Here is a 21,565-nt window from a genome sequence, read left to right as displayed (position 1 = left end):
AACCCGCATGTATTTTGTCTCTCCAGCTCCCACCATTCTTCGCTGTTGATAGATCTGTCAGGAAAATATAATAATTTTCATAATGTTATTGGAATTTATTGTAAAATACAGTAATAGTGGGGTCTGTGTCTATGGATCTATGTCTGTGTTTGTGTGTGTGTGTGTGTGTGTGTGCGCGCGCGCGCGCGCGCGTGCGGCTTAATTGAATTAAAGGCCTGGAAAGCTTTAATGTATCAGAAGGCATGTTAAGTAGGTAAATATAGGTGCAAATTACTATTGTAGGCGCAAAAGGAACATTTGCTTTTTTTTAAATAAACCAGACTAGTTTGAATTCAAAGGAGAGGTGAAATGTTTCACCTAGCCAAGAGAAGTTGAGAAACAGTGTGTTTATTTTTCCCAAAGATTACTGGTAAAGTTGGTACTATGAGAAGTTTTTACTATTAGAGAAGCAAAGTTCAAAGACATAGTGAAACAATGGGAATTTGCATTCAAAGAGGATAATATGTATAAAGGAGAAAAGGCTGTATGTATTTAAGGGAAGACATTCTAAGATCTAACAATGTTTGAAACCCTCCAGCATCTAAGCCTCAAGTTGCTGTCTACAAAGAACTAAAATTAAGAAAACTCACTGAACTGGATTGTTCAGGGTATCATGTTTCTTTGCCTGGGTCTTTTAAAATCTGTGTGTTTTACTGTTGTCTTAACAAAAGTGGAACTGGGAGTTAGATGAATTAGGGGATTTAAAAGCGATCATAGTAGTAATTTGTAGATTTATGTATGTGCTTAAAATCATTTCTTCTATTAAAAAATGTTTAGTTTAGTAAGAAACCTATAAGAATCAGTGGTCTTATTACTACTGAATTCAAGGCACACATCTCAAAATTTATACAAATTGTAAAACACCTGTGGCAGTTGTTTCGAGTTTCTCTTTGGGATTTGAGCAGCTCAGCATTTACCATCGGCTGTGCCATAACAGATCCATCCTTAAATCTTCATCGATTAGCATTCTTAGTTTAAATTTGCCATCAATTTCCCCTTATGCGCCAAACGTTTAACTTCCCTCTAACTCCTATGTCCCTATAAAGCTCAGTTCCATCTGATACCTGAATTATGCTCCAACAACCACAGGGAATCTTCTAACCTTTCTAGGTGGGAATACAAGAAGGATGTTGTTGTCTGACACATGTTCCTGCATCACAGCCTCTTTCGTCTCTATTTGATCCTCTGAAATTTCATTTTTTTCCCCCCAATTTACAAATTTGCCATTCTGTAGTGCTCCTTAGCCCCCTCAGCCTTCTTTTCTCTCGCTCTTTGACCTAGAATCTTTTAGGCCCCAGCTTTACATCGACTAATCACTAGTTCTTGACTTCCCTTAACATTGTTCCTTTTTATTCAATTTTAACACCCTTCACCAGGGGAGAGACCGGGCGCGCGGGGGAGAGACCACGAAAGAGAAAGAATGAGGGAGAAAGAGAATGAATGACAGGGGAAGCGAACAAGCAGAAGGCAGAATGAGAGAAATCCACACCTTAGTTCAGTGACATACTACAATTGAGTACCAGTCTCTGCTTAAGCAAGATCTGAATTTACTTGATTAAATAAACATATAATAACACTTAGCACCAGAGGGAGGAACGCCATTATTTTCTACATATTGGCAAAGAGATTGAATATTTCAACTGAACCTCAACTGAAGTCAATTGCAAAACCTGACACTATCAGAATGTGGCTGGATATTTCACATATGCACGGAGCAATCCGAGTGCAAATCACATACCATTTTTTTCCACTCTGGTTAGAGGCTTTACTCCAGAGAATACCTCAGCCAGTTCAGTCATTCGCTCAGAGCCCTCTTTCTGATAGCTTTCCCACTTGGCTTGTTTCTCTGACAGCATTTGCTTAAACATCTAAAAGGATAAATGAAACACATGTCACTCAATCAAAGATTTAGTACCACAAAATAAAAAAGAAACTGGCGTGACTATTAAGAAATACATCCCACTTGACTGGGAGGTAGCCATATTGTAAACTGGAGAAACAATATCCAGGTCCAATTTCGTTGATCCCTGCCCTACAGTACTGACAGACATTCTCCCTGCTTGGGAAATGGGTAGAAAGAAAATGGAAACAAGAAGGTGCAGTGTTGCAAAGCTGCTGTTCAGCCAAGGAAACCACCCAGTCTGTTAACCAACATTAATGTGTACACTGTACTCCATTGTTTTAAGAAGAGGAGGAAGAGAGAGAAGCAGCAAACACACAGACATGCCAGTTTAACATTAATTGCGGGGAACTCACTGGAATTTATCATCTGGACAGAGTGACTGAGTATTTGGACAAGTATAAACCAATCAAAGAGAATCGGTGTGGATTTAAAACTGGTAGATCACACCTGACTAGTTATGTGTTTTCAAGAAGGTCACCAGTATGGCGGATAAAAGGATGTCTATAGATGTCCAAATGGACTTCCGGAAGGAGCAGAGTTGATAAAGTTTTGCGCCAGAGAAAAGTGCAAATAATTTAAGGTAGTCTTGTAATATGAGTTGGTAATTGGATAGGAGGTCGGAGACAGAGGGTAGGAATCTGAACTGAGGCCTCAGCTTTTCACTATATTTATACACACACATACACAGACACTGTGTGTGTTATATATTAATGGCTTTTCAAGATGAAGATCAAAAGATGTTTGTTAGGGAAGGTTACCAAAGGATATGGAGAAATGTGCGTAAATGGTGTTGAGGTACAAATCAGCCATGATCTAACTGAATGGGGAGCATGCTCAAATGACCTACTCCTGTTTCTATGTAAAGCTATAAGGAGCCAATTAAATCAGAGGCAAAGTGCAAAATAGAAGGTATGTTTCTTTTACTTTAGTTTACATTCCAAAGCAAAATTTCTAGGCTGGATAATAGCAATGAATCTTTAAGAACTTATTCCAAACTATACAGCATAATTGTGAGAAGGCAGAGAGGATTGCAGAAGTGATAGAGGGATCTGTATCAGATGAAAGAAAATAAATTTACAAATAGAGCACTTCATTTCATCTCTCAGGAACATTTCAAAGTGTTCACATACGGAGCAACTTTTACTGACTTGCAATGACTATTGCTTTGTTAGCAAATGTGTCAGCCAATGTCTCAGACAATCCTATTGACAGCTAGGAGATGAATGGCTATGTTACCTATTTGGGAGACCCAGACCAAGAGGACACCTTGCTTTTCCTCAAATTGTGCCATTAGCTATTTAGTATCCATCTGAACCATGACAACAAACAGATAGGGCATCAGTTTGAGGTCTCAGCTACAGAACGGCACCTCCAACAATGCAGCACTCCCACAGAGTTGCTTGAGCCCTGAAATGGGACTTGCACAATCTTCCAACTCAGGTAGGATTCCTATCAATTGATCCAAAAGTGTATAAGATGCCTTATATTTAAAAACAATTGTGTTTGTTATCATTTGTGGATCTTATCCTATAGAGCACCCCCTTTTTCAGTTTTCTGGAGGATCCCAACTAGTCTTAAAAAGGAAAAAATACAATTTCAAGACGGTAAGCAACTGAAACACACTATGTAAAATGTCTAATGTTGCCAATTATAGAGCATGGAAAACACCAATGAACCTTAGTAACAGTAAAAGTATTGATCACATGGCAACAAAGCGAACGGCAAAATAGAAATTAAATGCTCTGTAGGTTGAAGTGTTAAATATTTCCCCCAAAGGCACGCAATGAATACTAAAATTTAATTGTGTGTTGACAGAATAGCTTTTTTGGATATATGAAGAGCAACAAGAGAAATACTTTATAAAAAAGGATAGTTAAAATGGATTTCAACAAAGAATTTCCTGGACCTCACCATTAACTTCACCAGAAGTAATGGCAGAAATGGGGTTTACACTGAATTTCCGCATGGCCTCAGTTTCCTGTCAAACTTTGTGTTAACATTTGCAGCCCAGCACCCTCCGTGGCCCACTCAACCGCTCAGCATTTTTCAGATGGCCCAGGCTAGTAGGGTCATAAGATCAGGAGGAGGCCACTCAGGCCCACGAGCCTATTCCATCATTCTATTCTGATCTATACTTCAACTCCAATTATCCAAACCGGTTCCATCGCCATTAATACCATGGCCTAACAAAAATCTAGCAATCATTGGCCTAATACCAACAGCTTTTGGGGGAAAGAGAGTTTCGGATTTCCACTACCCTTTATGTGAAGAAGTGCTCCGGACATCACCCACGAATGACCTAGTTCTGATTTTAAGGTTATTCTTGTCAATTGTATAAGTTAAGGTTAAGTGTATATTATGGTGGAGTGAGGGGGGGTGGGTTCACTCATTAGAAAATTACTTGTGCACGTAACAAGACACTTTGCCCCCTTAAGGGGTTATTCAAAAGAATATAAAGAGACACTGTGCAGGGGCTGGAATGCATTATCAGCCCAGGGAGCGTTATTTTGATTTGATACGTTCCCTTTGTAGTTTTTGTTTTAGTTGCAGTAGCCCCTTTAAAAGGGGTTGTCAATTGTTAATCTCTTCATTTGGTTGTACTCAAGAGAGTATAAAGAGACACTGAACTGTTAATCCAGGCACCTGGACGAATGCTCCTGAGGCAAGAGTTCAAATCCCACCACAGATGATGGGGGAAATTAAATCCAATTAATATAAAGAGGCACTTGTTGACACTGTGGTGGGTTGTTGTAAAGTTAGGAGCTATGTGCTTGTAATGTTTCATTCTATGAATAAATCTAAAACCAAGTAAAGATTGACTTCTGTTCTCCTCCTTCACTATTGGCTGTCAGGAGTTTCACAATTCTCCCTTGTTCTGTAATCTCCCACAAGAGAAAACAGCTACTCTCTATTTATCCACTCCAATCATTTAATTTACTCCTTGCATGTTCTAGAAGGTTATTATTTATGAAAATGAAAGCTAGGAAGTACAAAAACAGCATACCTCCTTTAAAACAAACTCAAACTGAGCACTGTCCAGCAAAAGCTGGAAAAGGGTTTTTGGGTTGTACTTTGAGTCGATGAAAACCTGATCCTTAATCTGACGCAAACGCTTGTTGTTTGGATCATACACTGCAAGAAAAGAAAGGAAAACAAAAATGTATTCAAGCCAGAAAGTCTAATCACCCACCTTTTACATTCAATGGCATTATCAATGTCAAATTTCCACCATCAACAACCTGGGGATAACCACTGACTAGAAACTTAACTAATCCAGCCATATAAACATTATGGTTACGAGAACAGGTCAGAGGTTGGGAATTATGCAGAGGGGAACTCATTTCTGGACTCCCCCAAAGCCTGTCCACCATCTACAAAGCACAAGTCAGGAATGTGACGGAATGCTTCACACTTGCCTGGATGAGTGAAGCTCCAACAATAATATTCAAAATGCTCAAGATCATCTAGGACAAAACAGCTCACTTGATTGAACCCCCATCCACCACCTTAAACATTCACACCCTCCACTACCGACGTACAGTGACAGAAGTGTGTGCCATCTACAAGATGCATTGCAGCAGCTCACCAAGGCTCCCTCAATAGCACCTCCCAAACCCTCTACCACCTAGGGCAGCCAGCTCATGGGAACACCACCACCTGAAAGTTCTCCTCCAAGTCATCCTGTTCCTTCATTGTCACTGGGTCAAAATCCTGGAACTGCCTACCACACAGAGCTGTGGGAGTACCTTTGTCACATGCACTGCAGCAGTTCAAGGATGCAGTTCATCGCCACCTTTTCAAGGGCAATTAGGGATGAGCAATAAATGCTGTCCTAGCCAGCGATGCCAACATCCCATAAATGAATAAGAAAACATTAATTGTAAACAATGGCTGAGCGAAATGCATAGAGAAGCAAAGTGGGACTGTGTTGCATTATTTCAGATCTGAAGTTATCGAGGCGAACTGATTAGCATAGTCGGTTTAAAAATGTTTTTTCACCAGTGGGGTTTCAAAAAGCTATGTGCGAATCCAGCCTAGATCGAGGGGATAAGGTATTTTCTCTATTGGCTGCAATGTCCTTTATGAAACAGTTTTCATCAGCCTTTACCAAGACTTCTATGTTGATCTTCTACCTTCATGTAGGGAGGTCCCACACACCCGCACAAGGACGCATTAAATATGGATCTGCCAGATTTCTTGAACTGGTAGCCAGGGGGACCAATGTTTTTTTAAACTGGGGTTTCCCGACTGCCCCCAGTGAAGACTGAGCCAACACACATGCTGCTGCTCCAGCAATGACTGCAACACACATCAGCAATGGCATTATGATATCCAAAGGCCAAGTCTGCACCTGGGCAGAATGGCAGGCTTACACAGCAGGTCAGGCGACACATTAGAAACAGTAAACGTGGGAATCACAGCATATTTAAGCTCTTGCTCTCAACACCCAGATGGCAATGCAAAAGTGGTTCAAGTTCCAAGTGACTGCTAGGACCTCAAAGACTTGGAGAAACTGCAATGGAGAACCAATGTGAAATCGCAGATTCTCCCTACCTGAGAAAAAATTTACAAAGCTACAGGGAAAAAAGGCAGCGGGTGGGATTAGCTGTGTTGCTATTGCAGACAGCGGGTACATATATAGCAGTATGAGTGGCCTCCTTCTGTGCTGCAACCATTCTATGATATATACAAGCACTTGTTAATTTGACAGTTTTGAGGCAGCTATAGCATTAAATGAATGATTTCCTCTTCTCGGGAGAGAGAAGATAAAATAGTGATAAATGCTGAGACCCATAATTTATCAGATGATGTTTATCTCATTTACAAATTTCTCTAAAGGCCCTTTTTATCCTATGACGTTCCTTCAATGCAATTTTTCTCTTCCTAGCATTTTTCTGAGACAATTTTACACTTAGCAATTAGAAGTAAATCAGGAAAGTGTTGGCCTCTATAAATAATGCACTTCCCATAATGGTCCCAAAACAGTCTTTGATCTCAACTGCCCTCGGCTTTGCACATGTTCTCTCACATTTACCCGATTCTGCGGTGTGAAGCATCAACCAGCGAATTGTCACGTTACAATCTCGCAGGCAGTTTAATAGTTTCGGGATGTGATCCAGCACATACTCTTCCCTCAAGAAGCCTTCCTTCAGGAACTGCTGCACCTGCCGACGCAGCCGCTCCACACTCGTACCGTATCGACTTGCCTGTGAAAGAAAAACCCTCGTCAATGTGGGCATCACGCACTGCTTCAATGCATACTTTTAAACTGACAGTGGGGGCAAAATGAGTCTTTGGCGACGAGGCATAATGGGTGACCGTCAATTTCCACTCCATCTGATGTTCTTTACAAATGTGGGCAAAGATTATAAAACTTGATACTAATTCGTGACCATCATATATTGACCACCAAGGTCAATTAAAATCCCCAGTGCATTTTATACACGGTAAGAAAAAAAATTCAAAATATCCTGGCATAAATTACAACTAAGGGAAGGACACACCCTCCAGGAGATCGTACCTGCTCCTTGATGTTCGGCTGCTCCAATGTATAATTCAGGGCCGTCTTTGCAGCTTTGTATGGTTCCCAGGCCTCAATCAGGTTGACTGTGATCCCCATGTAAATGCTGATCACCTGATACGAAGAAAGAAATTCAAAATGCTCAATTCTTGTTCAAATATCTTGCACTTGCACATCCATCACATTGCCAACAGTGACTGCGCTTAAACGTACTTTACTGGCTGTAAGACATCCTGAAGTTCTGAAAGGCACAATACAAATGCAAGTCTTTTTTTCTTGAAACAAACTACACCCATTACAGTGATGTACAATGTTTCAGAAGAGCTGGTGCAATGGAAGGCTCAAAGAGATCCTCTTAAAAACTCATTGAACCCCACGAACCCAAACCTGACCATTAAAAAAAGCCTTTGAAACAGGCATGATAATTTTATGATTTCAATCAGTTATTCCTTTAGAACACTTTAGTGTTTTTTCATTGAACAAAATGACTATCTGCATGATGCAAATAAGCAGTTAATAAATAAGCTTTTGTGCATTGCTTCTTTTGAAAAATCTAATAACATGAATCTAATCTGGAGGTAGAGTTTTGGGATTCGTTTCACGTTCACTTACCCAGTTGTCTGGAAAGTATTTATCCACTATCTCCCTCATCTTGGCTTGCTGGGTGTGAAGAATGGATGGTTCAAAGTAGAGGATGACATAAAGCATGGCAGCCTGAGTAGCTAGAGCTGTGCTACGGTGTTCTGGCAGTGGGTAGGCTGACACCTAATAGAAATAAAGTCATAAAATTAAACGGAAAACAGAAAGTTAAAGATTTACGTTCACATCATCCAACGATTCAGTTTACCAGTTGTTACAAACGTTGGGCTTTACAAGACGGTTATGTTTTAAAATGTCTCCTTTAACTCAAGGTGAAACAGAACGTTCTGGTTAGGAGAATGGTGAGGTCATACTAAATCCTCCACCTGGAGACAGGCCAATGTGATTTGGCTACCATGGGGAAGAAACTCAAACAGAAACCTACTGAATTATCAAGTGGCAGTTTCCACACCTTTCCACAATAACTCACAGTAAAGGGACAGCTGCTTTGGTGAGACACGAGAAGAGAGACAAAGGAATTACTGTTGTGTGGAGAGACAATGTAGCTACTGCTGTGAAGAGCAGAGTTTTGCGATAACAACCAAGCAGGATGCTTGTGAGAATTGGTTTTCTATTCGAAAAGTAGTAGACAGAACAGACGGGGCTTTTGGAGATTTAAGGAGCAAGGGGTTGTCGAGATGGGCTAGTGGAAGTCAGATCTGGAAGACGTGAGCTGAGTGAAACAATTTTCAAAGGGCGCTGGAAGTTTCGGCCAAGCACAGCAGGCAGAATTGAACCCTTTGGAAAGCCGCAAGTAACTTGGTACTTGTTCTTGGAATACTACACATCTGCCAGAAGTACAGGACACAGCGAAAGGTTGTAAGAAGCATTTCGACAGCGTGGATTAGTTAATGCGAAAGGGCTTGACAGGGTAGATGTTGAGAAGATGTTTCCACTAGTGGGGGGAACCTTGGACTAAGGGACATAGCTACAGAATAAGGGGACACTCATTTAAAACTGAGATGCGAAGGAATTTCTTCTGTCGAGTGTAGTGAATGTCTAGAATTCTCTGCCCCAGAAAGTTGTGGAGGCTAGATCACAGAAAGTATTTAAAGGGGAAGTAGATGGATTTTTAAAATATCGGGGAGTTGAGGGCTATGAGGAGCTGGCACAAAAGAGGAGTGGAGGCCTGGGGCAGATCAGCCATGATTTTATTGAATGGCTGGGCAGGCTTGAGGGGCCTGTAAAGTTTGATATACGTTGATTTTAGTTTGTTACGGTAAAAGACTTAAAACATGAAATCTTGTCTTTCGGTAATTTCTGTTGGTTGCTGTGAAATTCATCTCGACTTAAAAGTCTCCAAGGGGATCGTGACACCATCAAAACTTTTCTTAGTTTTCAAACTCTTGCTTTCGCAGCTGCTAGACTTCTCTTTGTATTTCTTCCTGATGCGAATAAAGCTCTGCCATATATTACCTGGAGAAAAGGAAGTATGAACTCACCCAGTGTTTACTAAGCAATAGTTTTAAGGGGCCAGATGTAGATTTAAGCAGACACATGTTAGCAGAAAGGTTTTTGTTGGGCATAAAACTCCTATCAGGCCATTACCCTACAGACCTCTGGATTGTGTGCAAGATAATGAGATGGAAGCTGACTCCATCAGAATTAAACCCAGTATTTTCCATGTTGCCATTTGCCAGCGCCAAAGAAGTGATTGGTCAGATCCTCTGCCCACTCCACCTAATCAAGGGAGTCTGTCTGGCAGAGTCCCCAGACGACCCTTGGAACTCCACTCTTCCAAGCTCTCAGTAGAACCCATCATGAGCTGACACAAGTCTTCCCATAAAACGTTCCAAACCTCAACCAGGGAAAGGCAAGTCGAAGAAGCCCACATGGTCAATTAGAAACAGAACAGAAAAGAAAATATTTCTTCCTGGCCTTGAATCCCTAACAATGCAAACGGCCCTATCACTGTGAATTGGAATAGTGTCTTCAGCCTGGGATCAAGGCAGAGTTACAGCCCCAATATGTTTTGCATGGTATAAAGACAAGTTCTTGTCTTAAAATACTGCACCCTTCAACCTATTTGATTTTCTAGAATGATTAAAATGGTATGTCTAGAATTCACAGACATCATACTCTAGCTGACACTTTGCAACAATCTTAAAATGCCGTGGTCCTGAGCTGCAGCTTGAAAGATTTCAAACTACTTGCTCCTGGAGAAAGAATTAACTCTGATCAACCTGAGCCTTGATTGTAGCAATCACACTTGGAGAAATACTGATTTTACGAAACACAGAACAATTATACCTTGTTAAAGAGCATACTTTAGGGTAACGGTACATTGTGTGATCCACTGGAAATATATTGGAAATAGTTCATCAGTGTTCAGCGTCTGCATTCCAGATGCTACCCTGGGAGCTTCGGAATTCTGCAAAGTTCAGCGACCAATTAGCCTCACAGGGACCTCAGGTGCCAATCATGATAAGGCAGAGGATGCACGTTTTAAGAAGGAGAGGGAGAATGAACTGTGTAAAACACAGCAAGGCTGATTTTCAATCAACAGCAAATAATTTTTCACCTGTAAATTGGGCAGCTGGCAGTTAAGAATAAATTGGGGTGGGCCCCATTGGTAGCCTATGTCCGCAGGATGTGATCTTCATGCGAGGCTGAAAACAGGCCAAGTAGCACACCCCGATCTGTGCAACACAGACTTCAGTGCCCGTTTATACCAGATGCTGAGTAGCCTAACTAACGCTTCTAGAAGGGCCCTCTAGAGTTTGTTCAAGAAAAGGTCCCCAACATTTGGTGGGGGATTATTGATCTGGGGCCATGAGTGCTCCTGCTGCTGGCCCATTCATGACCTCTCCAGGATCAGCTCCCCTCCACCATCCCAGCCTGTTCAGCACAGGAGCAGACAGTTTCCTGCCTTCCCAAAATTGACGAAATGAACTGGAATACCCAGCTCACCAGGGTCATTCCAACACAGTCAATCCATCAACTTTATAGCCAGAACTCAACCACCCCAACCCATACCCTCCCAGCCACCCCATGTATTGTTCAACTGTTTAAAAATATGCAGGTATGTGTCTACTTAAAAAAGGTACAAAATCATTTGTCGTTAAGCAAATAAAATATTGCATTAGAAAGAGATCAGTTAAGAGGTCGGAGACATTGTGTAGCTGTTAGAAAACGCCTGCCATTGATTTGTCTTTATATTAATTTATATGAACAGTTCCCAGTTACTTTTCAATTGTAGCTGATCTCACAAGCAATTTAATAATCCCTTTTGATATAAACATATCCTATAACAAGGTCTTGAGAATTCAAAGGCATAGGAATGGCTGTGAAGATGACGCAGTGCTTTGTAGGCATTGCATCTTTCAACTTCACAGGGACGCAAGAGATGTGACATTTTTATGCTATTGGGATGAAATTGGCAGGAAAGTGTTGTATTTGTCAGACATAAGCAGCTGCACGCTAAGGCAACCTTGGAAGGCTACGTGCATCAAAAGGGGTATAACCCAGGGTGATGGATAAATAACACTCTCACAGATGCTTAAAAGGCTTTTCATAGTTCATGAATTTCCTTAACTGTCTTCAGCCTAAAGATTTGATTAACAGATCAATCAGGGTATGTAAAGCTGAAGTTGGTGATAAGGGACACAGAATGAAAATTAGATAATGCTGAAATATAACTGGCTTGATTTTTTTAAAAAAGGTATAAAATAATGGATGCCGGGAGAGAACTCTCAGAATTCGATGAGGCCTGACCAACCTTGAAAACTTGAAAGCATTAATGTGTGTGAATTCTCTGGTGAACTTGCAAGGTTGTTGCTTAGGGTATATTTAATTATTGTCAATAATAGCTATTATATGCTCAATGATTCTGTGAATATTTACCTGTAATGCTGTGAAACCTTTGTGTTGAGAAGCAATTTTGAATTAAGAATATTCAATGGATCCAGTATCGTGTGTTCTTGGAAAGCTCATTTTTTAAAAACAGTGCGATGCTTGAAAAGGCAGAGAGGAAATGCATGCTAGTCATCCTGATATATAAATATGCACATACATTCACACAAAGCATTTTTCATTTTATGCTGCTCACAATGAGTTGGAAGATACACTGCTTCAGAAGGATAAGGAGCGTTTTATCATATAGCAGACGACGTACTGATCTGCTAAAGTGTTCCTTTAAACCCACAAAGTCCAATTATTGAAAAAATTGTTGTTTAGGTCAAAATTCCACTGTTGTTTGGTCAGAGAGTATTGCACACTGGAACCGTGTATGTACGTGCATATTTATGTATCAGGATGTCTAGCATGCATTTCCTCTCTGCCTTTTCAAGCATCGCACTATTTTTTAAAAATGAGCTTTCCAAGAACACACAATACTGGATCCATTGAGTATTCTTAATTCAAAGTTGCTCCCCAACACAGAAGTTTCACAGCATTACAGGTAGATATTCCCAACAGATTTGTCAGTCTAAGAACGAAGGTTAGACTGTTTGGGAGCACCTGGTATTTTAAGATTATTTTGCATCTGTAATGAAGTCTGACGTCTGATGACGTACCATTTTTTAAATGTAACCATTTAAAAAAAAACATTTTTTAAATGTAAAGATGGACTAATGACAAAGCCATTTGTAATAACAGACTACTTAACGTCAGCATGTATATTTTTGTGTGCATGATATCCCAAAGTAATTTGCTCAGTGAGCAACTAAAAAATTGTTCCACTTGTGTAATTTTATTAGTAAATATATTCTTCAGATGTTACATTATTTATCTTCGCTAAGTGGAATGTACACATTTCTCACCTGATTGTAAATATCATCTGATCGTAGCCGACCAACGATCATTGAGATGAATGTCTTGCTAATTGGCACTCTCTGAAAGTAGCTCTCTGGGTAGTTTGGGGGTCTTTTTGCCCCTGCCAGAGTTGAATACCCTGTGCTACGCACCAGCTTGCAAATATCATCCAGATTGGAATCAGAAGAAGAACGAGCAGCACTAAGAAAGACACAAGCATTTTATCCTTTTACAGCGGGGACATAAAATCAAAGGCTATTTATAAATGCAAGCATGAGACACAAAATAATTTCAAACGCCTTGAGCTCACCAGTAGGAACATTTTTTACAAATGAAACATTGAACTCATGACCCCTTTCCTCTTTAACAAGATGCATACATCTTTAATTAATTGACGAGTGCTAATAGCATCACGTGGAAATGTTTGAAAAAACTGATTTACACTCCACTGATATAATCCATAGAAAATCTCTTCTCAGCTAGCTCTTCTGATTATAGTGCAATAAATTCTTTAATAGGTTTGGCATAATGATATTTATGGTAATTAATTGAAAAAGTTTAGGATCAGTGTAAAATAGCACTGCATCAGTAGCAAGGAATGCAACAATATCCAAAGCAAGAATTGTCACTTGCACATACAAAGAATACAGCTGACGTAGGCCTACTTAAGATCTGCAATTTCCAGCTCCTTTGATGCAGAGGAGGAGTGGCTGGAAAACAGTACACCCAAGCATCCTAGTGCTTCATATGAATAATAACTTTGCCACTTCTCAGCTTTATACACCAGAAGAAATAATCCGTTTTTGGGAAACTGGCATGTCAACTGAAAGTTTCCCGCTATCAGCAGAACTACACCGACGGTCAGAACAGGATGTGTAACACTGTATGTGACACGCTGAAATGGGGAAGGAAGGAGTGGTGTGTTTGTCTGTGTGCGTGTGTGACTCTTGTGTACTGTTCTAATGAACTGACACACTGGCTGGAAGCCAAGACTAAAATTGGCGTCCTCCAGAAGTATATCTCATTCACAACTATACAAAAGCATTCACAGCCTTGTCAATCATTAAAGAAACCTGGATATAAGTCAGCAGAATTTTCTCTCATTTCAAATGCTCAGCAGTAAAAGTGGAGATTCACAATAGAGGCAGAGTTCTCTGATTGGTCAGATGTGACCAGTCGTTTCCCCAGGAGTCTGTCATGGAGCCTCAAGCTTTTCAGCAAGAAGTCATGAATATCCAAGTTTGTAGATGGCACTGAGTTAGGAGGCATACCAAACTGTGCAGATAGGGGCAGGAAGTTACAAAGGGACAGACAGGGAAAACTATGGCAGATGAAGTTTAATATGGGGAAGTGTGAGGTCATCCACAAATCAAAACTATTTTCTTAAATGAGACCAGGAGCTATTGGGGCCAAAGGCACTTAGGTGTCTGAGGACAGGGAAACACTAAAAGCTAGAGCATGGGTACAAAAAGTAATCAAAATGACAAATGGAATGTTGGTCTTCATCTCAAGGAGATTAGAATTTAAAAGTGAAGCTTCCCCATCTGCAGCACTCAGTTTAATTTAAGGCTTTGGATCTCAGGAAGGCTATTTCTCCCCTTGGAAGGGGTGTGGCACAGATTCACCAGGATGATACCATGGCTTAAACGGTTAAGTTAAGTTAAACGCAGAAGAACTAGCGAAGTGAAGAGTGATTATTCTCAGGGATGTAATTGGGGATAAGATGGTTAAAAGCTGATCAATACTAACCACCTAATTGCTTGAATACAGGAGATTAAACTACACAATTGCACTGAGTGGCTGACCAGAAATGCAAGTCACCTTGTAGCTCTCGCAAACCTAATAGCAAGTGTTGTAGCCCCATTATCAACAGTCGGAAGCAGGTCAGCCACCCATTAAGGAAGGAAAGTAGAAGGCAAGATCAAGGGCACTTTTCTTTTTTAGAAAACACATTAAGAAAAAACAGAAGAACATCAACAAAGCGTTTGGAAAAGTGCTTCAAGACAGCAATACATAAGAATTCAGATTATTGTCAAGCTCTCCAGCTTCTCTGTTTGCAATGTCATTTGGACTCAAGCTTGTTGCCTCCGTGGATCACATACTGCATCAACAAGTTATCTCATGTGCAATCAAAAGCTTGGAATGACAGGAACATTTTTTTTTTATACTGCCTTCATACAGCGTATGGTACCTGTATCTGTAGTAGGAAACCAGCATCCTTTCTCTAACCTCGCCTTCAATCTTGTGGTCAATAACCAGCAGCATGACTCCATACAAGTATAAGGCTTCACACTGAACAGTGACAACAGGAGACAGGAGAAAAAAATCAAACAGAAGTACACGACCATTGTACCAAATTTATTACGACCATAACAGCACAACAAATGATGCTTTTCCAAGCTTTCAGTCAAGAACTTTAGAGCTACTGCTTGGGAATAACATCAAATAAATTAGGAGATAAGGCTACTCACTGACCGATAAGTAGAAAGTAGATTCACACTTGAAACTGCCCAACATTTTTCCCACCTCTGGGAAGAATGATAAGGAAAGTGGGAAAAGAAATGAAACGCAAGAAAGTAATTTACATAACCCGGCATCTAGGAAATGACACATGGAATCTTATTAAAAAGGAGAGGTGATGCACTTCACTATCTTGATTATACATATAATTATTTGGTTATTTTCCTTGGGGAAAATGTACAGAACAATCACTTGTAAATACAATACAGGAAAAGGGGAGACAAGTAAATTACTTCAAATCCTATGCTGAAGACCGGATGAAGAGAAAGAATAAATATTGATGCCAGGAGAAGCCTCGATTACATCTCTTAAGCCTCATTACTTTGCTCTTTCTTTTCCTGTTAAAGATATACCCATTTACCAAGCTAAGGAACATGTTGGAGAATTTTGAGTTAAAACAAATTACAATCAATCTTCCCACTTTTCATTTTGTATAAGTGCAGATTTTGGTGATTGGTACTGTCATCAAGATCAATGATACCAGTCTTGTGGAATGGGATATTTCCCTACTTTGTGACATTAAGCATCAAACATTCCCTGGTTAACTACAGAATATGCTGCATGTTAAGTAAAGTTCTGTCTTAACAACTAACCCCAACTCCTCAACTTTGGATCAAATGAGACAATTTTAGCTCACATACTAACCAGCCTGTGGCCTCACCTGCCATTAGCCACCAAGCCTACTCATACACTTTTCAATTATGTTCTCACTTTCTTTTTTGAATGGCTCGAATAGGTTATTTCAAAGTTGGTAAGATTACAACCCATTAAAGAGATAACCTGAAGCCTAGGCCAGTCATAGATAGGTGTAGACCTCTTAATTTCTCTTGACTTTACTTTGACTTCAAATTTGCTGTGCTTGTGGAGAAATGGCTCAGAAAACAGAAGCCAGCAATGAAACAGTGATTGGGAGCAAGTGGTCATTTTTACTCCACCCCTTGTGTCAGAGGTGTTTACCATATGAAAAGAAGCTGCTTCACAAATCAGATGGCAACAAATGTAAATAATGATCCCCGAGTACGGCCCTAGGTCAGAATATAAATCAGGTATTAAACTATGGGTAGTTCCACAACAACAGTCCATGTTCTGGACTGAGACTACTAGAAAACTTTCTGCAATATTGATAAAATGGATTTGTAGTCAAGAAAAGGACAGTGCACTATTTGCATTTATATAGCATCTTTAAGACAGTACAATAAAATGTTGCAAGACACTAGTGTCTCACCCAGCTTGGCTCTCTTTCTCCCGGTATAAATTTCAAACAAAATACTCGTGTCTTTGCGATGTTAAACTAACTTACAAGTAGTTGCTTTCCATCTTCATTTAGGAGCACTGTTTCAAGGGTCTGCTGAATGTATACACCTTCACTGAGATCGTCAAGGAATCTGAAGCAATCCATCAGAAAAGTAGAATTCAACGTTAGTTACAAATTTAACTCAAGAACTAAAGCTGAGTCAGCCAGTGCGTGGACTTCGTTCTTCATAATGCATTCACAGCTGCATCAGTTTGGTCAACACGCTGCATGAAAACTTTTAGCAAACATAGACTTGTGCAGCATCATACATATGGATCACACAAAATTAGAATTTGAAGAAAAGGGAAACTTGTCATGCACATGACAGGATTTTAATGCTGCTCTTTTAATGCAATTGACTTCTTTACAGTTAATTTTCAAACAGGAAAACAAAATTCCTTTCACCTCCCAACGTTTCGAATTAATCTGGGTATCCAAAGATTACCCACCAAGTAAGAGGCTGAAATTCAACTCTGTAAATGCAGGTATTAATAATGCAGACGTGTACATTTTCTTTTACCTGTTCAGATCAAATATGTATTTGTGAACACTTTCAAAGGCAAGGTAGAATCTTGTCAATATTTCAATGTGATTTTCACGAAATTCTTCATCTAGATCCTGAAGCTCTGGTTTAGAATCCAACTTGCTTTCATAGTATTCCGGACCCTAAAATGAGATCCATTTTATTAAGATAGCAGAGTCTTTCCTTAAAAAGATTTTTCTTATGCTCACCAAGAGGAAACTAATTGTGATTCAATAATTCAATCAATCAGTTATCAGAATATAACGGCAACCCAAGATGGATTTACCCTGATTTTTCCTTCATTCCAATGTTGCTAGCCTTTCCCCAAAGCTACTTCCAAGGTGGGAGACAGGCATCCCATTAGGCAAAATAAGTTTGAGCACCAGTTCATATATAGTCCTAGATTTTGTGGTGATAAGGACAGCATTAGCCGTCATTACTCCAGCAAAAATAACAGCAACTTTGGGAGTCTGCACATGCTGGAGAGACAGGGATTAATCAAGAACAGTCAGCATGGTTTTGTTAAGGGGACGTCAAGTCTGACCAATTTGATTGAATTTTTGGAAGAGGTGACCAGGTGTGTAGATGAGGGCAATGCATTTGATGTAGTCTACTTGGAATTTCAGCAAGGCTTTTGATAAGGTCCCACATGGGAGACTGATAACGAAGGTAAGAGCCCATGGGATCCAGGGCAATTTGGCAAATTGGATCCAGAATTGGGTGAGTGGCAGGAAGTAGAGGGTGATGGTCGAGGGGTGTTTTTGTGACTGGATGCCTGCATCCAGTGGGGTTCCACAGGGATCGGCGTAGGGTCCCTTTGCTTTTTGCGGTATATATAAATGACTTAGACTTGAATGTAGGGTTGATCAGTAAGTTCGCGGATGACACGAAAATTGGTGGGGTGGTAAATAGTGAGGAGGATAGCTTTAGATTACAGGAGGATATAGACGGACTGGTCAGATGGGCTGATCAGTGGCAAATGGAATTTAATTTTGATAAGTGTGAGGTGATGCATTTGGGCAGGACAAACAAGGCATGGGAATTCACGATGAATGGTAGGGCCCTGGGAAGTGCCGAGGATCAGAGGGACCTTGGTGTGCATGTCCACCGGTCCCTTAAGGTAGCGGGACAGGTAGATAAGGTGGTTAAGAAGGCATATGGGATACTTGCCTTTATTAGCCGAGGCATAGAATATAAGAGCAGGGAGATTATGCTGGAACTGTATAAAACGCTGGTTGGACCACAGCTAGAATATTGCGTGCAATTCTGGAATCCACATTATAGGAAGGATGTGATTGTACTTGAGAGAGTGCAGAGGGGATTTACCAGGATGTTGCCTGGGCTGGAGAGTTTTAGTTATGAAAAGGGATTGGATAGACTGGGGCTATTTTGCATAGAGCAGAGAAGATTGAGGGGGGACATGATTGAGGCGTATAAAATTATGAGGGGCACAGATAGGGTAGACAGGAAGGAACTTTTCCCCATGGTGGAGGGATCAATAACCAGGGGTCATAGATTTAAGATAAGGGGCAGGAGGTTTAGAGGGGATGTGAGAGAGAACTTTTTCACCCAGAGGGTGGTGGGAATCTGGAACTCACTGCCTGAAAGGGTGTTAGAGGCAGAAACCCTCATAACATTTAAGAAGTATTTGGATGTGCACTTGCAATGACATAGTGTACAAGGCTATGGGCCTAGTGCTGGAAAATAGAATTAAAATAGTTAGGTACTTGTTTGACTGGAACAGACTCAATGGGCCGAAGGGCCGTTTTCTGTGCTGTAGATCTCTATGACTCTATGCTCAGAATAACGTAGAAATCCAAATGTTGCTGTCAATGATTCTGCGCATGCTGTATTGCAACCCCTAAGCAATCAGTGAATTGATAAAAACTTTCACTTTTATACTGCTGGTCTCACTGTAATACACTTGAAACTGTTTTTTTTTAAATTGCATACTAACTTCATAATTATGTAAATACCCTCACTAGCCCTGGAAAGGAATGTCAAAATTTGATATTATGATAAAAGTATTCACATAATAATTAGAAAAAGCCTACAATAATTTAGCTTTCTTCCCGATCCAATCAAAATCGTTTATTTAGCCATCTGAAGACTGCAAAATCCCAACCACTGTTTTACTTGAGATATCTGGTGGTCGTGAAAAGCACCATGTAAATGCAAGTCTCTCTTTTTTTAAAATTAACTAATAACTTGGCTGTGGCATCGCCCACAGATCATTATGGAGCATGGTTCTTTTTAATATACAAGGCAGCAACTGAGCGAGGAGACATTAGCAAAGAAAATACTTGCATTGATATCATGCTTTTCACAACAACATGCCCCAAACACGCATGTAAAAGATTCCATGGCACTATTTTGAAATGGAGCAGGGGAGTTCTGGTCAATATTCATCCCTCAACCAACATAGCTAAAACAATGACCTGGTCATTGCTGTTTGTGGGATCTTACTGTGCACAAACTGGCTGCAATGTTTCTGACATGACAACAGTGTTGAAACTTCGCAAGCACGTCGTTGGCTGTAAAGCACTCTGAGGTGTCCGGGGGGGGGGGGGTGGGGGGGTGTCGTGAAAGGCGCTATATAAATGCAAGTCATCGGTTCTTTTGAAAAGCTGAATGGGAAACCGTGGTGCGGTCATGGGAAAAGCACAACCAAAAAAATGGGTGACAAGAGGAAGTAAAGTTTGTGGGCAGGAAATGCACGAAGATTCTTTTTTTTAAAAACACTGGGGCCCTCAATATAACAACAAATTCAAAAATATTTTTCAATGGCGACAGCTCAATGCTTATTCTGCTCTTTTCTTCATTGTTCTTTACATTTTAATGCCCGTCCAGTGGATGTATCATTGCTGCAGGGGGGGGGTAACTCATGCAATGGTGACCTGGGGTGGGGTCAATGAGGGTCTCATGAAATTAGAAAGCCTGATAAAGGAGGTTTAACTGTGCAAAGTGTTAAATGTGTTGCATTAATTAATACCTGTGGGCGAACATACACAGAAGGGAGAGCGGGGTCAGGGGGACCTTTAATCCGGTTCTGCTGCAGCATTTGTTACATGTCCAAGGGGTGCAGACCCCCGCCCCCCACCCCCACCCCCACAAACAGCGCTCACCTTGAAGTAGCTGAAGTCACAGATGATGTCTCCATACTTGTGTTGCTCGGCCTTGTCTCGGAGCCGGTAAACGCTGGGGACGAACTCGGACAGTCTCAAAAGTTCTGCAATGATGGCGTTACCGCGGGACACGATCCTGAGGATTGCCTGGCCGCACAGGTTATTCTCCGCCAGGAAGTCCACCATGGCTGGGCTGGGCAGGGCTGGGCTGGGCAGGGAGCGGGGGGCAGCAGCTACCGACCAGCCCCCCCCTGTGCACCAAAGGGAGAGAGTCCCGAGAGCCGCTGGATCTATCGCGCCGACCCGTCTGCATTGCTCCAGCAAGGGGCGCCCGCCCTTCAAACCTGCCGCTCCCCGGGAGCCCGGAGCCCGGTCAGTCCTCAGCGCTGTGGCCCCCCCGGCATCTTCCACTCAGGACCAGGGCCAGGGCAGGAATTCCTCAGCGCTCAGCACACTAAGGGGCTCAGGCCAGCTCTTCCATGTTGATCATATGATTTCCTGCCTGTCAGCCCAGCTTGTGACCGCCAGGCGCATTACAGTCAGGCTCAGCACAGCAGCCAAGTCCTGCCTGCCTCTGGCTTGCCTTTTCCCAAACCCCACTGTCATCAACACCCCCCCCCCCCCCCCCCCCCCCCCCCCCCTCCCCCCCTCCCCCCCTCTCCTCCCCCCCTCTCCTCCCCCCCCTCTCCTCCCCCCCTCCCCCTCCCTCTCCTCCCCCCCTCCCCCTCCCTCTCCTCCCCCCCCCTCTCTCCCCCCCCTCCCCCTCCCTCTCCTCCCCCCCTCCCCCTCCCTCTCCTCCCCCCCTCCCCCTCCCTCTCCTCCCCCCCTCCCCCTCCCCTCCTCCCCCCTCCCCCCCCTCTCCTCCCCCCTCCCCCTCCCTCTCCTCCCCCCCCTCCCCCTCCCTCTCCTCCCCCCCTCCCCCTCCCTCTCCCTCCCCCCCTCCCCCTCCCCCTCCCCCTCTCCCCCCCTCCCCCTCCCTCTCTCCTCCCCTCCTCTCCCCCCCCTCTCCTCTTCCCCCCCCCCTCTCCTCTTCCCCCCCCCCTCTCCTCTTCCCCCCCCCCTCTCCTCTTCCCCCCCCCTCTCCTCTTCCCCCCCCCTCTCCTCTTCCCCCCCCCTCTCCTCTTCCCCCCCCTCTCCTCTTCCCCCCCCCTCTCCTCTTCCCCCCCCCCTCTCCTCTTCCCCCCCCCTCTCCTCTTCCCCCCCCCTCTCCTCTTCCCCCCCCCCTCTCCTCTTCCCCCCCCCTCTCCTC

At 42.2% G+C, this 21,565-nt stretch overlaps 1 protein-coding gene across 2 annotated transcripts in view; it reads right to left on the bottom strand.

Annotated features, from left to right (window-relative positions):
* Positions 1-20,816, bottom strand: part of washc5 (WASH complex subunit 5) — a 67,072-nt gene extending 46,256 nt beyond the window's left edge. Inside the window, exons 1-10 of one of the 2 annotated variants that reach the window (XM_078539963.1) lie at positions 20,317-20,816; positions 17,189-17,334; positions 16,675-16,759; positions 15,046-15,146; positions 12,863-13,055; positions 8,076-8,228; positions 7,464-7,577; positions 6,978-7,149; positions 4,947-5,074; positions 1,778-1,907 (exon numbers count right to left, since the gene is read on the bottom strand). In XM_078539963.1, coding sequence (XP_078396089.1) covers positions 1,778-1,907; positions 4,947-5,074; positions 6,978-7,149; positions 7,464-7,577; positions 8,076-8,228; positions 12,863-13,055; positions 15,046-15,146; positions 16,675-16,759; positions 17,189-17,334; positions 20,317-20,502 — 1,408 coding nt within the window. In that variant the 5' untranslated portion in view covers positions 20,503-20,816. Of the gene's footprint in view, positions 1-1,777; positions 1,908-4,946; positions 5,075-6,977; positions 7,150-7,463; positions 7,578-8,075; positions 8,229-12,862; positions 13,056-15,045; positions 15,147-16,674; positions 16,760-17,188; positions 17,335-20,316 lie in introns of those variants that run through there. The other variant, XM_078539964.1, reaches the window with a different exon arrangement.
* Between the last annotated feature and the right edge of the window lie 749 nt (positions 20,817-21,565).

Source organism: Cetorhinus maximus, chromosome 4 (assembly GCF_964194155.1).
Source record: "Cetorhinus maximus chromosome 4, sCetMax3.hap1.1, whole genome shotgun sequence".
NCBI lineage: Eukaryota > Metazoa > Chordata > Chondrichthyes > Lamniformes > Cetorhinidae > Cetorhinus > Cetorhinus maximus.
Note: the sequence above shows the minus strand (reverse complement) of the source record. Positions and strands in the feature narration are given on the sequence as shown.